This window comes from Mirounga leonina, unplaced genomic scaffold (assembly GCF_011800145.1).
Source record: "Mirounga leonina isolate KUSES-001 unplaced genomic scaffold, KU_Mleo_1.0 Mir_165, whole genome shotgun sequence".
NCBI classification, from domain to species: domain Eukaryota; kingdom Metazoa; phylum Chordata; class Mammalia; order Carnivora; family Phocidae; genus Mirounga; species Mirounga leonina.
In genome coordinates this window covers 23,992,544-24,006,907 of record NW_023270415.1, presented here as the reverse complement: position 1 = coordinate 24,006,907, position 14,364 = coordinate 23,992,544, and the positions used below count along the sequence as shown (strand labels likewise).

General features: G+C 37.2%; 1 protein-coding gene across 10 annotated transcripts in view; it reads left to right on the top strand.

Moving 5' to 3' along the window:
• The window catches only part of STAU2 (staufen double-stranded RNA binding protein 2), a 311,388-nt gene that overhangs the window by 122,050 nt on the left and 174,974 nt on the right, over positions 1-14,364 (top strand). For all 10 annotated transcript variants that reach the window (XM_035011353.1, XM_035011347.1, XM_035011348.1 and 7 more), the window contains one exon: positions 9,904-10,041. In XM_035011353.1, coding sequence (XP_034867244.1) covers positions 9,904-10,041 — 138 coding nt within the window. The remainder of the gene's footprint in view (positions 1-9,903; positions 10,042-14,364) is intronic.

Genomic DNA, 14,364 nt, shown 5'->3' with positions numbered 1-14,364 from the left:
TATAAAATTATAGTGACTGTAGGTAAAAGTTTTTCCATGGGGCAGGCACCTACCCCTATGCATTACATGTCGCCCCAGAATCACAGTTGGCCCTGGACTGTAAGTTAGTAACAGTTCTGTTTTGCTTTTAGACACTGGACACCTGCATTTGTTCATCAGATAATCATACCTTCCATATTTATAGTTTTCTGTGGTTTAAAAGATACTTTCTCATTCATGATCCCCTTTAGTGTCATTCTCATCAGGACTGTGTAAGGTAGATGATGTCACCTCTTCTTACAAGTAAGGTTTTATGAAACGTGTTCAAAGAATTTGCTCGCTTTTATTCACCTGGGCTGTGGAGCACCTTGAACTACTCTGATGTCCAGTGCCGTGGTCTTTCTGCACACTAGGCTGCGATAGAGTACCTTCTTGGGATATCATGAAATGGTGGTAGGTTGCAGAGTAATACTCATATGACTGATACCAGTGCGGGTGATAGCAGCGGCTCATACATAGAAAGCACTGTGTGTCCCAGCACTTCATGTGCTTTATCACATTTAATCCTCATAGCAGCCCCATGAGGTAAGTGGTAGTATTTTGTTTCTGTTCTTTCAGGCATGTATAGCTTGCCAAAGAAGAAAACAGAGCACACACTTTTTCAAGATGTTGTAACTCTTTCTTTCACTAGAGCAGATTTTTTTTTGTTTACACTAACAACAACAACAACAACCAAAAAATGGGTGAGATGATTCAGCCCTGCGTACATGACACTGCCTGTGAGTGCTCAGTATGTATGACTTGCATGAGCTAGAGTTTCGCTAACAGAGAAAGCCTTCAGTTGCCAGCATGTCAGTTGCCAAGTCAGTGTCTCTTAGCAGACTTCTGGTTCTGCTCTACAAATCAAGGATTACAGAACTGAAGCTCGGTTAACCCTTGAACAGCATGGGTTTAAACTGCATGAGTCCATTTATATGCAGATTTTTTCTGTAAATACAATATGGTAAATGTATTTTCTTTTTCTTATGATTTTCTTTTTTTCTTGTGATTTTCTTAGTAACATTTTTCTTCTACTTTAGTTTAAGAATATAGTACATAATACATACAACATACAGAATATGTGTTAATTCACTGTTTTAGGTTATTGGTAAGGCTTCTGATCAACCATAGGCTATTGGTGGTTAAGTTTTGGGGGAATCAAAACAAAAAAAACAAAAAGAAGTTATACATGGATTTTTGACTGAGTGGGGTATTGGTGCTCCCCCCTCCCCCTCCCTGCAGCGTTGTTCAGGGGTCAACTGTACGTTTTATCTCTGATGAACCTCTTTTGTTTAGATTATACAATGGTCAAACTACAGTATTTTTATAGATTTTCTGCCTTTTGCACCTTTGTTTTATTTAAAAATACATGTATACATATTTACATAAATAACTATATAAACACGTGTTCTTATTTTTTTTTATAAAGATTTTATTTATTTATTTGACAGAGAGAGAGAGAGAGAGAGCACAAGCAGGGGGAGTGGCAGGCAGAGGCAGAGGCAGAGGGAGAGGGAGAAGCAGGCTCCCGACTGAGCGAGGAGCCCAATGTGATGCGTGGCTCGATCCCAGGACACTGGGATCATGACCTGAGCTGAAGGCAGAAGCTTAACTGACTGAGCCACCCAGACACCCCATACACGTGTTCTTAATGAATACTATCATTATCTCACTGAGAACGTGTAGGTTATGAGTTCCCTGAAATAGCATTCTATATTGTATATAAGGATATACTAAAAATAAATGCCAAATAGATCCACTTATCATGAGTCCTGTTGATTCTGAGGGCTGGCTTTCATTCATATGCTCTAACCACATGGTTAGGGAGTAGAATATGGCTTTACGAATATAACGTTTGGATTCAGTTTTGAGTCTGAACCCCCTGTGACCTGAGCAAGTTACCTAACTTTTCTAATCTTTTATTTCTTTGCATATGAAAGTAGGAATAATAATTGAACTTGCTTCATAGGGATTGTTATGTGTTAACTGAAATATACACAGAATGTGTTAGTAATTATTATTAAATATCAACAATACAAATTGTAAGTGCTCAGTAAAGATTAACTATTGTTATTTTGTATCTAACTCTGTCTGTTCACATCTTACATGTATGTGAGTATATCCATGGTCTGTTTTCTTAAGTATTGTTTTAAGAATGTTTTATTATTGAGGTATAGTAGAAATACAATGAAATATTCGTGTCAGTTGTACAATGTACTGAGTCAGCAGTTCTACACATTACTGAGTACGTAGTCACCATCTGTCACTGTTCGTTATTACAGAACTATTGACTGTATTTTCTATGCTATACTTTTCATTCCTTTAACTTACTTATTTTGTAACTGGAAGTTTTTAGCTCTTAATCCCATTCACCTATTTCACCCATCCCCCTCCCCTTTGCCAAACACCAGTTTGTACTCTGTATTAGTGAGTCTGTTTTGTTTTTTTTGTTTTTCTTAAATATTTTTATATATAAAATCTATAGCTTTTCCATGATGGAAGAACAGTGCTCTGCATCAGAGTGGCAGCACAAAACTGGTCACAGTAATTTCCATCTAATTTATTAAACTAAATCGAATCTTAGTAAGTTACAAATAATGAGCCATTAGGCTAGAAAAGATCTATACATTTTTATGGTAGGATATAAACATAACCTTGTTGCTTTTAACTTTAGCCATTAAAAGCAAGATTATTGTTTAAATGTTATTCCCCAGAGTGGGGATAAACATTTTGGATTCTCAAAATTATTTGCTGCTACTTCTACTATATAAGCATGTTATTCCAGAACTTTCTTCCTATCCACCATTCATATCTCAGCTTGAACTTGACTTCTTTAGGGAAGCCTTCTTAGTTCTCCCCCACTCCCAGATTAGGTTAGCCCCTTGCATTTTTCCTCACATACATCACACTTGGAATTATTTGTAACCGTGTCTGTCTTATGTTAAAGTAAAGCCTATAGACATCTTCTGAAATGTAGGGTTATTTTGAGAAAGCAGCATGCATACAATGAGTTGGAATCTAGGTAATTTTTAAGTATGGTGGGCCAATAAATGGGTAGGTTGAAATAATATCTTGATTTTTCAGAATTTTTATCCTTCTTTATAGGTCTTATACATCTAGGCTCTACAGTTCTTTATTATGCAGTAGAAGCAGAGCATAAACTGTTGATGATTTGCCTTGACTTTATTTAGAATGAAACATCACATTATTTTAATTTTCTTAATCATGCTGTGATGTAGCTGTTACCTTGTTTTACAAATGGGATCCTTGATGTTTAAGAAACTTACCCAAGATCACATAACAGGTTCTAGGTCCAGTCATGTCTGATTCCAGTGTCCATTTGAAACTGGTTGATTATGAACTCCTTTTGGATTTTAAGATTAACTCTATAGAGTTACCTTGTTAAAATATAAGACTGCCCTAGTGATGTCTCTGGGTTTATATTTTGTTTTTTAATGTAGTTCTCTTCTATAAGATGAGACTTCAGAGAATGTATTTCCGATGTTGGAGATAAAGTTTTCTGGACACAACTGTTAAAAGACCTTCTATACTAGTTTGGGAAAGATAACATAAGACTTGATATCCAAGGAATAACTTAATTGTCAAGGATGCTAGTAGTTAATTTCAATCAAGGGAAGAAACCAGCCATTCTTAATGTTCTCAGACTCCATTATTACCTAATTGGATTTTGGCATCTGTTTTTTTGTCATTGGAATCCATATCAACAACAGTGTTTTGGAACTTAAAAACTTTGTTTTAAAGAGGGAAGGACGGGCAGAGGGAGAGGAAAGAGAATCTTAAGCAGGCTCCATGCCCAGTGTGGAGCTGGATGCGGGGTTCAGTCTCACGACCCTGAGAACATGACCTGAGCCAAAATCAAGAGTCAGACGCTTAACTGAGCCACCCAGGTTCCCCATGGAACTTAAGAACATTTTTATAAAGAGGCAAATTAAACAAGAATAGAGTACATTGGAAGTACATTTTTATTTGAATATCTTCATGAACTAGGCATACTTCTAGCCCTAGACTCAAAAGCTTCCCTTCACCTTTTCACTGATATTCCAATCTTAGACTTGTAACTAATTGTCAGTATTAGTCTTTTCTCATCAGTACTTTACTTCCTTTAGTTTTCATTTTTTTGGTATGTAAGTAGAGGTAGAAAGCATTATTTTATTAAAAGTTAACATTTTCCTTATCTCTCCTCTTGTTCCACCTATTACAGTACTAAAGTTTTCAGTCTTTTTCTTCTCTTACTCTCCCCTAGGCTGCTCTTCATACTTTTAGGGCTTCAGTTCAGTATTTATGTAGATGATTCCCAAATGCTCTTCTGTGCTCTACACTGCTTATTGGACATCTTCACTTTGTAATTTCACAGGCACATCAAACTCATCATAACCTCCTCCTCTTCCAGGATTCCTTTTTTTTTTTAGATTTTATTTATTTATTTGACAGAACGAGAGCGGGAACACAAGCAGGGGGAGTGGGAGAGGGAGAAGCAGGCTTCCCGCCGAGTGGGGAGCCCAATGTGGGGCTTGATCCCAGGACTCTGGGATCATGACCTGAGCTGAAGGCAGACACTTAACGACTGAGCCACCCAGGCGCCCCCAGTATTCCTTACCACAGTGCCTGGCATCACCATCCCACTGCTGAAACAAAAACCTGGGAGTCATTTTTAACTTCTCTCTTAGCCATTATATCCAGCCAGTCATCAAGTCCTATTGAATCTATCACTTAAGTATTTTTTAAGTTGGTTCATTTATTTCCATCTCTCTGCCACCCTTTTGATTCAACTCAAAATCGTCTCTTGCCTGAACTGTTATAGCAGATTTTTAATTGGCCTTCCTATAATACTTTTGACATTAACTGATCTTTTAAAAAATGTTATCTTTTAGAGACTTCAGTCAGATCATGTCATGCCTCTGCCTGAAATCTTTTAGTGATTTCCCATTGCTCCTTGGATAGAGTCCAAAATCCTAAATTTAAAAGATCCTGCAGGATCCGACCTGCAGCACCAAACTAGATACAGTTGAGAGCCAGCAGTTCTCAGGAGGAGCTCACTCTATACATAAGTTTAGTGTAACATCCGTCATCTGTAACATAGTGATAACCCTTGTGTCTAATACCTGTTTTAGAAGAAATTTTCACAGCTGGAAATAAAGTTCTGACCATTTGATAAATACAAAAGCTTTACTTCTAGGGATAATATATGAAGAAAGTTCATATGCACAGAGATTTGCAAAGGTTTTTTGTTTTTAAACCTTTTAGAAGGCACTAAAACAGCCATATGTAAGTTTTTTAAAAAGATTTAAAAAGCTTTCCTCATAAACATTACCCATATAATGTTAAAAATAGAGTGTCTTCTAAATGGTTTATATAGTATTTGTATTTATGTTAAAAAGCATATTAAGTAACAGTAAGACCTCCTGCCCGACTTGGATAGAGAACATCTCTCAGTGACATTGAAGCTGGGTGTATGCCTTTCCTGTCACATCCAGATACCACCTCATGTAGTGAATCACAGTCATTAGTTTCATATCTAGCAATTCCTTACCTTATAATTTTACTGTATGTTTTTCTGAAAAAATGGCATTTGGTTCGTTAGCTTTTTAAACAGCTTTGTGGAGGTATAATTGACATATAATGAAGTGTACATATTTAAAGCTTGTGATTTGGTATGTTTTGATTTATGTGTACACCTGTGAAACCATGACCATAATCAAGGTAATGAACCTATCCATTGCTCCCAAAAGGTTCCTCGTGCCCCTTTGTAATCTGCCCCCATCCTCCATTCCCAAGAAAGTACCCTTTTTTTGGCTGGCTTCTTTCACTTAGCATAAATCATTTTGACATTCACTCATGTTGTTGCATTTATCAGTTATTGGTTCTGTTTTAATGCCAAGTAGTTTTTTTGTTGTATAATTACACCACCCTTTGTTTATCCATTCATCCTTTGGTGGATATTTTGGATGTTTCTCATTTTGGGCTGTAAATAAAGCTGCTATGAACATTTGTGTATAAGTCTTATTGGCATAAGCTTTCCCTTTTTGGGGGGCAGTGGTAAATGCTTGGGAGTGAGTGACTTGGTCATTTAGTAGGTATATATTCAACATTTTAAGAGATGGCCAGTTGTTTTTAAAAGAATGTACTGTTTTACATTCTCATCAGCCATGTGTGAGAATTCTAGTTGCTACACATCCTTTCTCATACATAGTATAGTCTTAAATTTCAGTTGTACAGATACATGTGTATTGATACCCCGTTGTGGTTTTAATTCACATTTCTCCAGTAACTAATGATATTGAGCATTTATTTGTGTTTGGTAGCACATCAAGCCTGATGAAGTGCTCTTCAGATCTTTTCCCATTTAACAAATTAAGCAATTTAAATAATAAAATAATAAAATTCAAATAATAATAAATTTATTATTGAATTTTAAGAGGTCTTCATATACTTAGGATACATGTTATTTTTTTCTTTTCTTTTTTTTTTTTTAAAGATTTTATTCATTTATTTGAGACAGAATGAGAGAGAGAGAGAGCACATGAGAGGGGGGAGTGGGAGAGGGAGAAGCAGACTCCCTGCCAAGCAGGGAGCCCGATGCAGGACTCGATCCCGGGACTCCAGGATCATGACCTGAGCCTAAGGCAGTCGCTTAACCGACTGAGCCACCCAGGCGCCCAAGATTTTTTTTTTTTTTTTGACAGAGAGAAAGAGAGCGAGAGCAGGAACACAAGCAGGGGGAGTGAGAGAGGGAGAAGCAGGCGTCCTGCCGAGCAGGGAGCCCGATGCGGGACTCGATCCCGGGACTCAAGGATCATGACCTGAGCCGAAGGCAGTTGCTTAACCAACTGAGCCACCCAGGCGCCCCACGTTATTTTTTTCAATGAGAATCCTTTTTTTTAATTGAAGCATAAATGACATGCAATATCCTCTTAGTTTCAGGTGTACATCATAGTGTTTCAATACTTTTATACATTATGAAATCCCCATTAAGTCTAGTTACCATCTGTCACCATACATAGTTGTCATTGACTGCATTCCCTATGCTGTACGTTACGTCCCTATGACTTAACTTATTTCCTAACTGGAAGTTTCTATCTCTTAATCCCTTTACCTAGTTCCCCCTCCCCTCCCCATACAAGTTCTTTTTTTTTTTTTTAAAGATTTTATTTATTTATTTGACAGAGAGACTCTGACAGTGAGAGAGGGAACACAAGCAGGGGGAGTGGGAGAGGGAAAAGCAGGCTCCCCACTGAGCAGAGAGCCCGATACAGAGATAGAGAGCTCGATCCCAGGAACCTGGGATCATGACTTGTGCCGAAGGCAGTCGCTTAACGACTGAGCCCCCCAGGCGTCCCTACAAGTTCTTTATCAGATATGTGATTTGCAAATATTTTCACCAAGCCTATGACTTGTCCTTTTCAAAGAACAGAAATTACTAATTTTGAAAAAGTCCAATTTATTATTTTTATGGAATATGATTTTAGGGTTGTACCTAAGCAATTGTCACCTAACCAAGGCACAAAAATTTCACCTATATTTTCTTCTGGAAGTTTTATAGTTACAGATATTACATTTAGGTCTGTTAACCATTTGAGTTATTTTTTGTAATGGTGTAAGGTATGAAGTTGTTAGGTTTTCCTTTTTTTGCATATGAATATTCAGTTGTTCCAGTACCAGTGGTTGAAAAGACTACCCTTTTTTGCACCTTTGTCAAAAATCATTTGACCGTGTACGTATGGGTGTGTTTCTGGATGTTGCTGTGTTTCGTTAATCTCTTTTTGCCAGTGCTATACACGCAGTCTTGATTACCATAGCTTTAGAATAAATCTTGAAACCCGGTAGCCTGAGTCCTCCAGTTTTGTTCTTTTTTTCAAAGTTGTTTGGTTATCTGTCCTTTGCATTTCTACATGAATCTTAGCATTAGCTTATTGATTATTACAGGAAAAAGCCTAGTGGGATTTTGATTGGGATTGCAATGAATTTGATAGATCAGTTCGAAGAGAATTAGCATTTTAAGAATATTGAGTCTTCTGATCCATGAACATATATGTGTGTCCATTTATTGAGATCTCATTTAATTTCAACAGTGTTTTGTGGTTTTAGTGGGCTTTACATAAATTATATCATCCCATGTTCTTCTGTGCTTGCTTTTCTTAAAGTTTTTTTTGAAATTCACTCATTTTGAGGCATTTAGCTGTCCTTAATTCATTTTCTTTTCCTTTTAAAGATTTTATTTATTTATTAGAGAGAGAGGGAGAGAGAGAGAAAGCACAGGCAGGGGGAGTGGCAGGCAGGCAGAGGGAGAAGCAGGTCCCCACTAAGCAAGGAGCCCGATGCGGGGCTTGATCCCAGGACTCTGGGATCATGACCTGAGCTGAAGGCAGTCTCTTAACCAACTGAGCCACCCCTTAATTCATTTTCATTGTTATATGCCACTCTACTATATAAACATGCCATAATTTATTTGTTCTTTTACTGGTGACTGTTTAGGTTATTTCCAGTTGTTTTTTTTTTTTTTTTTTTTTTTGCTATTTCAAATAATGCAGCTATGGATATTCTTGTACATGTGAGCTAGTGCATATGGGCAACAGTTTTCGAGAGGTATAAACATGCCTATGAGTAGGCTACTGGTTTTTGGCTTTGTCATATTGTTTTCCAATTTATATTACTATCAGTGTATAAGGGTTTTTTTTTTTTTTTTTAAGTTTATTTTTTAGTCATCTCTACACCCAGTGTGGGGTTTGAAATCACAGCCCCAAGATCAAGAATTGCACGCTCACCTGATTGAGCCAGCCAGGCGCCCCAGGAGTGTATAAGTTTTTGTTACTCTCCATCCTCACCAATCAGGGCTGTCAGACTTCTTAATTTTTGCTAAGTGGTTGGGTATGAAATAATATCTCACTATGGCTTTAATATGCATTTTCTGAGTCTTAATGAGATTATCTTTTCGTATTTTTTCTTCTTTTCATATTTTTTCTTCTGTTAAATATCTATTCATCTCTTTTGCCCATTTTTAACTTACATTGTCTTAATACTTTTTAGGAGTTTTAAAAAATATATTTTGGGGCGCCTGGGTGGCTCAGTTGGTTAAGCATCTGCCTTCAGCTCAGGTCATGATCCCAGGGTCTTGGGATCGAGTCCCGCATCGGGCTCCCTGCTCAGCAGGGAGTCTGCTTCTCCCTATGCCCCTATGCTCAGCAGGGAGTCTGCTTCTCCCTATGCCCCTCCCCCTGCTCATGCACTCTCTCCCTCTCAAAAATAAATAAATAAAAATTTTAAAATATGTATATTTTGGATACTAGATATATCAGTTTTTAGTTGTAAGTATTGCAGATATCTTTTCCTAGTTCATGGCTTGTCTTCTTACATCCTTTTTGGTGTGTGTGTGTTTAAGATTTTATTCATTTATTTGAGTGGGGGGGAAGAGAGATAACATGAGCACTGGGAGGGGCAGAGGGAGAGGGACAAGCAGACTCCCTGCTGAGCAGAGAGCCCCATGAAGGGCTCGATCCCAGGACCCTGAGACTCTGACCTGCCCTAAGTCAGTTGTTCAACCAACTGAGCCACCCAGGTGCCCCTCTTTTTGGTGTTTTTTGATGAACAGAAGTTGTGAAGCAACTCTAATATATTGAAGAGTTTAAAAGTAGACTTAACCCAACTTATCAATAATACATTTGAGCCCTAAATGCCATAGAAGCCTTAGTTTCAGATCTATTCTATGATTTACCTTTATAAATCTTAAATTTGACTATCCAGTCACATTATCTTCTCCAGTTATGGTTTTGGGGTGCAGAGGATGAGGGGAGATCCACTGTTTCTCTAAGGATCCAGTAACAAGTTTTACAAGCATGTTTTGAAATTTTTTCTTAAATTATCTTTTAGGCTGGACCAGAGTATGGTCAAGGAATGAACCCCATTAGCCGCCTGGCTCAAATTCAACAGGCCAAAAAGGAAAAAGAGCCAGATTATGTTCTGCTTTCAGAAAGAGGAATGCCTCGACGTCGGGAATTTGTGATGCAGGTATTTCTAGCATTTTATTAGAAAAAAAATTTTTAAACACTGAAAAAAAATTAGAAACCCACGGGTTGTAATAGAGGGAAAATGGGGGAAAGGCAAACTAGGAACTAATAAGTTTCTTTCCTTCCAGGCCCACCTACCAACTTGGTTGAAACATTCAGGTGTCAAGGACATGTTAGACGGTCTGGGTTTTTGAAGGGACTGTGAGTTCACACACGATATTCACCACAGAGTTTATAGTTTAGAATGCCTATCTCTAACTTATGTTACAGTTTGTAGCCAGAGGCCTTTAACTACTGGGAAATAGGATACAGATGGAATTAGAGACATCATTTAGAAGATAGATGTCATAGATGGAATAGGGCCAAGAGCATGAGCTTTTGGGTTATCAGGAAAATTAGGAAAAGAAAGCTGACTTCCTGCCTAGCTATGGTGAGGACTGAGGGACTCAGAATTGCTGAGAGATTTAGGTATCTAGAGGTTTCGAGGTTTCAGATTGAGGCACAATGCCTAAAATGCCGCCTTTTAAAATTCTGCCTATTTATCTTCATTTGCCAACTCAAGCCCCAGTATTGAAGAAACCTTTAATTCTTATTATGTAAATTTCAAACATCTCCAAAGGTGGGTATACTTAATAGTATACTATTAAACAATAATATAATGGAATAGCAATGACATATGAGGAATATGCCCACCATCCAAACACAGCAATTAAGATTTTTGCCACCCTTGTTTCAGCTGTCAGTTTTTCTTTCCTCCTTCCCTCCCTTCTTTTCTTAAGTATTTCAGAGCTAATATCTAGCCACATACCATTTCAGCCTACCTACTTAGTGTATATCACTAAAAAATATGGAAGTTTTCCTTTATGTTCTTACATTAGGCATGATTCATATTCATTAGAATCATCTAATACCCAGTCCATCTTTAAATTCTCCTTATTGTCCCAAAGCTTTTTATTATAATTGGCTTGTCAAAGAAACTTTTCCCAGTCAGACCCGTGGGTCTCACCTTTAATGTAATCCAGTTAAAATCCACAGATTTATTTATTAAGTGCTGACCATATGGTGGACATTTTGGCAGTAACACATAGTATTTCATATTGATTAACTTTTCATGCATATCTTTTTTTTTTAAGATTTTATTTATTTATTTGAGAGAGGGGGAGAGAGCCTGCACACACAAGCCAGGGGAGGGGTCGAGAGGGAGGGAGAGGAAGAGGGAAAGAATCCCAAGCAGACTCAGTGCTGAGTGCAAAGCCTGATGCAGGGCTCAGTGTCACGACCCTGAGATCATGACCTGTGCCAAAACCAAGAGTCAGTCACTTAACTGACTGAGCCATGCAGGTACCCCCTTTTCATGCATTTCTAAATTTTACCTTCTTTCCCAATTTATAATTTCCGCATTTCTTTATCTCACAGTACCCAATATAGTACATGTATATAGTAGTACCTTAAGAAACCTTTGGTGTATATTTGCTGCCTATCTGCCTGATTGAGAGCTAGTATGTTTGGCTTTGTTGGAGATGTAAACTTACGATGCAGTCACAGATAAACCGTGGTTGGGAACCTCGATATCCAAAAAGGTGGGGGATACTTCTATGGCTGGTAAGCACATTACTATCTACATGTCATTAGACCCAGAACAGTCTTATTCTAGTATTTTCACTTCGTAAAATACTTTACCATTTTTCCTTTTACATGCTTAGTAGAACTCTAGGAAGAATTCTAGGAAGTATCTTTTGAATCCAAAACTTGAGGAGGGAAAAATCACCTAAATTTAGACCTGTATTAGGAATAAAAATTTTGACTTTATAAAGTTTTTTTTTTTCCTGTGGAGTATAAAAAGGAATTTAGAATATCTTAGGCCAGCTTCCATTTTATAGGTATTCATAAACATTCTAGTCAAATGGGAACATTTGGCTGTGCTTTTAAATGTTTTCACACTGAATTCATATTGCTTTTCCCCCTTCTGGAATTCCCAGTGGATTCATTATAGTATTGCAGCAAATTTATCAAAGTAAAGGCTTTTGTATAAACTACTTAAGCAATGTTATCATTTGTTACAATTGAATGTGGAAGTAAAAATATCTAGAGGTAATATGCTCATATTTATCTATCACCAAGGAAAATAACGGTAAGTTTGTATATTATAAAGTGGATGCAGTTACTTGTATTGATTACTAGACAAAAATCTCTGATGAGATTATTTGGGTATTTATTTTGAGAGCATATTTCTTAAAGCTTTTTATTTGTTTTTAGAAAGGGGTATATTTTAATTTTTTAAAGAGGAAATAATGACAACTAAATTAAGTGTATATCACATATACATATTGTGTATAGCACATTCTGTTAATTTTTCTACCAGTGATTAAAATCAGGTTTTTAAAAAATATATAAAGCAATTTTCATCAGTTTTTTTTATTACTCATTGAAAGATAATGAATTAAGTCTTTGGTGTATGCTAGTTTAGAACTTTTTTTTAGCTTTTCTGAGGACTTGACTCACTTAAGTGATTTGTTTAAAGATAAAAATATGGCAGTCTTAAAGTTATTGTATAGCAAAATAATTGAACTTCTTTGCAGACAAATAAACATTTTAATGTAAAAATATTATTTGTAATAGTTAAAAATTTTTTGAGTTTTCTAGGAAGATGACTTATGAAGTTTATTTACATACATAATTGCCTTTATAATGATGTGATTTGTTTTGAGTGCCCACTGTGTTTGTTAGCAGGGAATCGAAGTGCTTCAGCACAGTCATCTTTTCCAATACTAACAAATAAGTCTGGGATAACTACCCACAAACTATTGAATCATGCCACCATAAAAACTTGTGAGAGGCAAGGGATGGGTAAGTGGCAAAAATGAATCTGGAAGCCCCTGTTCTAGCAGTCAAGTCTTGAAGGTATCAGAATAGGTCAAATGGAAAGCTGCAGATACAGATCCAACGTGAATGCTCTTGAGATGGGAACAGCCTTACCCAAGAGCAGGAGACTGGAGTCAAAGAGTATCAGGCCTGGGTAGATAAATGGGATTTAGAGATGAAGCAGTAAAAGAATTGTATGAGAGTGAGTGAGGTGTATATAGCATGTAAAAACAGATGAAACATTTTTTGCTGCTCAGGGGTCTTGCTTCCATTTACTTTGGCAAGTCTTTTGACCTGCAGAGCAGTAGAGGAAGCTTCTGACGTAGATGGCCTAATCTGTTAGCTAGCAAGCATTCCAGCAACAACACAGGGGCTGGTGAAGCTGGGGAACAAATCAAACATTGGAAAAAATAACAGGTAGCAGAGGCCTGGCTCTAGCCAGGGACTCAAACACATTATACCTAGGGCCTGCTGTGTTCAGGTCAGGGCAGGCCAGCACAGATATGGGAGGTAGTGTGTGTTCACTCAGCTCCAGGGATTGACTGGACAGTACTTGATCAGGGCTTCTGAGTGAGGTCCATAGACTACTGCTGTTTTATCATAGTGTGATGGTTTCTAGTTTCAGAAGAAAAAGCAGTGAAATGTTTCAAAGACAGTGTACAGGCTTGAAATACAACATTTGTGATAGTTGTTACAGAAATTCTACAGTGAATACATTTTCAGTGTTTCATATGCTACAAGAACTATTAAAAGAGCATAATTTAGGGGCGCCTGGGTGGCTCAGTCGGTTAAGCGGCTGCCTTCGGCTCATGTCGTGATCCCAGGGTCCTGGGATCGAGCCCCACTCAGCAGAGAGCCTGCTTCTCCCTCTCCCTCTGCCTGCCGCTCCCCTTGCTTGTGCTCTCTATCTCTCTCTCTCTGTCAAATAAATAAATAATCTTTAAAAAAAATAAAAATAAAAGAGCATAATTTATTTGTCATATAATTTGCACATTGTTTATATTTAAGTTTTTTTTTTCTAACCACTGTGTTTAGAAGTACTTCATTCACTGAAGCTTAAAAGTAGTGATAGAAATGCTAACACAAATAAAGCCTAAATACTGATATAAGAATGAATGGCAAACAGTGCATAAGTCTCATATGTTCTGAGACACATGAAGTAGCCAGTTATGCTTTCACCCAAAAGCCAAAAAAGAAAACTATGGGTAGAAGTATCAAAGCTTTATCTCTGAAAGCTGAATTTAGTAGTACCACATACTAATTCATTGCTAGTACACAGTATATTGTAATTATGAAATTTTATTAAAGCAGCATGAAGCTATTGAAGCCAATTTTTTTCTAAACAAAGCACAGTGACATCTGGTAAAACATTCCAAATTTTCATATATAGTTGGCCTGTTCAGCTCTCTTGATTTTTTTTGTACTGGCTTTAAAAAAATAACATACAGGCATTCACTATATA